The following is a 5,382-nucleotide window of genomic DNA, read 5'->3' on the forward strand; positions in this document are numbered from 1 at the left end:
TATACTGTTTTCAGTTACTCGACTGTTCATACCTTGCACTCTCCTAGCCCAGCTCATATAATAAAGGATCTGTGACTGAGACACCTATCGACTCAGGTGTCTCAGGAAGCGGCTCTGACAAGTATCTTCACACCGTACCGCTGAATTCTCCACCGTATACTGCACTCCTTAACAGTGTCCCCATGGCCATTGCACCTACATGGTTAAGAAGTGTTGCTATTATGTGTGATAGATAGCTCCTCTATCGTTGTCGATGCATTTTTGACAGTGGTATCGTGTTGTTCAATGTCAAGAGAGCAAGGTTGACGAGACATGTCTCTTGCAATTTTGACGACTTCGAGTGCATTTTTCGAGTTCCGAAAAACTATGTCCATATCCTCGAGCAACATACCTCGTGTTTCTGGGAGGAAAAAGTATATGACTGACGCGGCGTCAAAGTCTGCCGGTTCGCCTTCGGGTGTTGTACTCACTTGGTAGAAAAACGCACAAATCCAGTGCACAGTAGACAATGAAGTAGCGGCTTTCGAGGGTTGCGAAGGCAATGGGAGAGACTGCATCAGTAAGAAGAGAATCCAAAGCATCGAAGTAGAGACACACCTTCGGTGGAGAGGAAATTGAAGCTCCAAAGAGTGGTTGCCGTCACAGCATAAATCGGAACACGATAAGCCAGAGGAGAGACCTCAGCGCCGTAGAGGTAATTAACACCAAATGTCCCAAGTCCAAATGATGCCACGAATAGGAAAATAGCGACAGTTGAGGCGATGGCACATGCTCGGTTCTCAGGCCTAGATGTAGTTCCTGCCAGGACACCTGCCATGACACCCATTCCTCCGATGCCAATCATCATTAACTTTCTTCTGCCAATTCGTTCGACGGTGAAACATGTGACGATGCTGCACACCAATTGCAAAGAGTAAATTGATGCGGAGACAATTCTTGATTTGACCTGGCTTAAACCCATATAGTCCTCCAAGATTGGGACTGTGTAGAAGCCGACAACGGCAATACCAGACATTTGCTGAGAAAACGTGCTGAACATGGCGACTAAAGTTCTGTTTAAGAGACGGTTGTCGCCGTTGCTGAGGAGGTCTTTGAATTTGGCGGAGCTCATCAGCCTGAGCGAGTATTGCATTTTCTCAATTGCTGCCGTCACGATTTCGGACTCCTCATTTGTATCTTCCAGCACTGATACGATGTGTCGGGCTTCGTCCAAACGCCCATGCTTTACCAGCCATCTTGGGGACTCTGGCATCATTGGCGCGCATATCAATATAACCATAGCAAAAGTGATTGGGAAGGCTAGAGGGAACCGCCATGTAGCAGAGGTCTCTGCAAAGAAGAAACCAAGTTCAAGCCACTGACACAGAGCGATAGCAACAGCTGAGAAGGTCCCTTCCAGGACAACGATTACGCCTCGATGGCTTGCCGGAGAACATTCGCTTTGCCAAATTGGAACTGTAGCGGAGATCATCCCAGTTCCGAGCCCAACGACAAGGCGGCCAACAATCAATTGGCCGAGAGAGAATGAAGACGATTCAAAGATCCAGCCAATTATAGCTGAGGTGGCCCCGATCATAGTCGTCCGCAGGCGTCCAAGTCTATCACCGATCTTCCAACAGGACAAAGCTCCGAACATGGCTCCGACAAGGTAAAGAGCAACGACGGTGCCCTCAATTCGAGCATTTTGAGCTTTAGCAGCTCCTGTTGTGTGGACTGTATCGGTCGAAGGAAATTGCTTGATGAATGAGGGATTGCTGACTAGTCCGCCCATCACCACGTTGTTGTATCCTAGGAACCCGTAGGCTGGGAAGACGACTAGGCCTAGCATAGCAATCTGAAGCTTGCGGCCGCGGAGGGAAAAAAAATCATGCTTAGCCATTGTAACGCCTTCGTGCGTACTGGTAACTAATTGTTGTTGCGTGGTTGAGAAAAAGGACGAGAGAAGGCCGGGTGCTAACGGACAGGGATGACGCTATAGGCAGTAGAAGTCTTCTTTATAAACACTGCGTACGGATCGCGCGAAGGAACTGCAATGAGCCTAGGATAATAATGTCTCTGGACGCCTTGGACTTTGACAAGCCCCGAGACTTCGAGAGCGTTTCAAAATACGGCGCTGGCCAGATGCGTTTCCAGGACTCGATGCCTCTCGGCGGATTGTAGGCCGCCACTCAGAACTCTCAACCCGAGGTCGGTGGAGCTCTGAATGCCGGCGCATTTCGGCCCGTCACTGAGCTGGATCTGTGAATGCGGAGATTATGCTTGGCTTTTTGACTTGAGCCGAACAAGCGTACCTTTCTCAGAACATGCATCTCCGCCACGTCGCTTGTTGTGAGAGTTATGTGAGAGGTTCGTGGTTGTTCTCCTCAGTATCCCTTTTCCTTCCAGGGCCCTGGAATTTACTCTCCGGAATGCCTCCAGGTTCGCCACGAGCTCCTTCCTCAACCTTGCACGCCTTCGTGATAGGACTCTCTAAGCTTCGTTATCGCCATCGTGGTGGAGTGGGGGTGGAATGCAATATAAGTGAAGTGCCTCCTGCTTATTCTTCTTTCTTAATAGTTTCAGATTGATGCAGGAGGCACTCCTGACCGCTGTCTTCTTCTTGACAGACATCTGGTATATTTCTGAAGACGTTTAGATCCCTCAGTATACTTGTTCCGACCACGCTTTCCAAGACAGCTTAACAGCCTTTGTTCAACAAGGATGTTTTAATGACGGACGGAGACCCGAAACTGGCCAAGTTTGGGCATGGATAAGATCGCACTTACCAAAGCCGCGCAAACTGGGTGTTTTCACACCTGGAGCGAAAATCCCCACAAGTCGACAAGGAATTTACCTACCTTCTTTGCCTGTATATTTCATCCGTCAGGATTTCTGGCAACCTCCAAGGTGTCCAAACCACGAGAACGGGAATCGCCTCCTTTCCATCTAATTGAATAGATATTAACCATTTTCCGCTGCTGAGACGGCAGAAGTCCAAGAGGCGTTGTTTGGAATGATTGATTTACCGTCTAGAGATCGATGATTTGATGTCATTATCATCCTCACTCTGCCTTTTCCGCGCGACATACACTCTGCATGCTTGTGATTAACCCAACGGATCACTGCCGGGGCAGATTATGAAGTCGTACTTTGCATGTCTCGTTTTGTTTCGCTTTTCTCGCCGGTTGAATGCAAGCCTAAAGAATATTGCGAATTGTTCCATCATTTCAGGTTCGTCCTTAGTGGAGGCGCCGCTACCTCTCAGATTAAAACTCATCCCGTTATGCCAAATTCGTTCCTGCAGAGCTTTCCAAACAGGTTTCCAAACGTGGAATAAGCAATGGAATCTGGGCTAGCCCCCGAACTCTTTTATCATATCAGTTGATGTGCCGTTGGCCTCACCATATTCCCTTCAGCGGTTCTGTTCGGTACAGTGCACCTAGCAGATGAAGGACTTCCTGAGCAGACCGTAGAACTCAAAAGCATCTCCGACCTTCCCCAGAGGCTGAATGCCGAATTACGACTGTGAGCACAGCAAGAATTGTACGCAACCTAGCAAGGATGCTTGTGAATTCAATGGAACTGTCAAAGAACTTCGCGGATCTCTCGGGAAGATAGCCATCAACTGTGGAAGTTTGCGCCAAGCCCACTAATGGCGTCTGGCGCTTGCAGGCTGAGGCTTCACTCAGCCAATTAGAAGTCTATCAGTATTTCCGCAAACGAAAGCTTGGGAAAAGATCACCTACTGCGGGAACAGTGGAACTTAGTTGATTTTTGGATCCAACTCCCACTGCGCTTTTAAAGTCTTCGTGTTTCTCCACATCTCTTCTACTCATCAAACGATGCCTATGTCCAAGCAACATACTTCGCACCTTCGCTTTCAAATACAAATACACAGCCGCTTCCAGTACCTAGACTCCCTCTCCCTAGAACCTATAGTGCTATATCAGCAACCGGGGATCAATTTGCCCTGGAGCAGATTCTCAACATCAGAAAACTGATTTTGAACGTCACGTTGTTGGATAAGGCGTGCTTGAAAGTTAGTTACCTCAAACCCTTCGCGTGGCGATCTCCTAGTTCTGACTTCATAGACCGTATAACCGTAAACAAAGATATTAGACTGTTTTCTGGCCGATAACCGAACCCTTTATAACACAAATTAGCCGCCTCGCCCTCGACACTGCAACCTTCGAAGTCGATTATCTTCCAGAATTATGTTTCACCAAGATCGCATTGTGACATCCTGCTTAGCATACACTATCTGTTTCTCAGGCATATATAATAGGCCCTTTTCAAAATGCTTTAGCTAGCAAAGTTTCCTTTGTATCGATATCCGGACTGCGTCGGGATGTTGACCTACCGCTCAATCGACCTATTCTCGCTTGGGGACTATGGAACCAAATGACAGGAGTACCATGGTATTTTGCAATATTCGAATGTAAGCCGAGACGTTCGTATACTTAACGCCCAATAACATTTTCGTTATTGGAGGTGTCAGTGTGCTCACTCTTTCAGGAGTGTCTCGTCGTTAGGCCCGTAACGCTTGGTTTGCCGCACACATGGCGTTCAAGAATTGCAAACGAAGAGATTGATATTGTGCCCCGCGATTCGGGTGACAAGGCCGAGCCTTGTGCTTGGAGCTGAAAGACATCGCTGTTCGTCAGATCTCTGGTTTAGAAAACCTTCGTAAGTGAAAAGCGATGTTCTTGGCCTGCTGGGCGCGAAAACAAACTCATTAGGCTCGACTGTGATAAACCAATTATAAGTGACCGCACGCAGTCGCGGAGAGGCGTTGGAGAAAGAGAGTTTGATTTCATGTTTGACTCTGAAAGCTTAGTAACTCCTAGTGTTGAAAAGTCTGCCATTCAACCATTGCAATCCTGCGTGCTTCTCGAAGAATTACAACTGTGAAGATCCACCTATAGTACATTTCAATGTACATTTGTGTGTGATAACATATGTAGCAAGACTCATATGTTTGCCCTTCGTAATATCCAGCTAGTTTTGAATCCCGTGGTACTGCCACATTGTAGGAAATGAGGGCACTGAAACTTGGATCGCGTGTCAGATCGTTGTTGCGAGACACAAACGAATGAGTCTCGACGCAAGCCCACAACCAGGGAAAAGGGAGATCGCCGCAATGGCAGTGGTTGTTTGAGTGTTTCTGTCTATGTGAGGAGTAAGTCCGAGGGAGAGTCTGTGACTCGAGTAACTAAGGTAATAAAGGGGCTGCGGTCAGGCCAGTCCTGACTTGGTCTAGTGCCATGCCAAACGTGACAATCGTCCAGCGAGGTCCGAGGTTCGGCAACGAGCTGTCCACAAGTCATCATGGGCTGGAAACACGGAAACATCTCTTCATGGCCACGACTATAGACCATCTTTTATGATCTCTACCCGTGCACA

The 5,382-nt window shown here is 47.9% G+C and overlaps 1 protein-coding gene across 1 annotated transcript; it reads right to left on the reverse strand.

Moving 5' to 3' along the window:
- Nucleotides 1–203: 203 nt before the first annotated feature.
- On the reverse strand, nucleotides 204–1,879 carry PV07_04787 (uncharacterized protein; the record flags this gene model as incomplete). Its single annotated transcript, XM_016391632.1, has 3 exons — nucleotides 204–421; nucleotides 471–551; nucleotides 598–1,879. The coding sequence occupies 3 exons, from the start codon at nucleotides 1,877–1,879 to the stop codon at nucleotides 204–206; spliced, it is 1,581 nt and encodes a 526-aa protein (XP_016249151.1).
- Between the last annotated feature and the right edge of the window lie 3,503 nt (nucleotides 1,880–5,382).

This window comes from Cladophialophora immunda (assembly GCF_000835495.1).
Source record: "Cladophialophora immunda strain CBS 83496 unplaced genomic scaffold supercont1.3, whole genome shotgun sequence".
NCBI lineage: Eukaryota > Fungi > Ascomycota > Eurotiomycetes > Chaetothyriales > Herpotrichiellaceae > Cladophialophora > Cladophialophora immunda.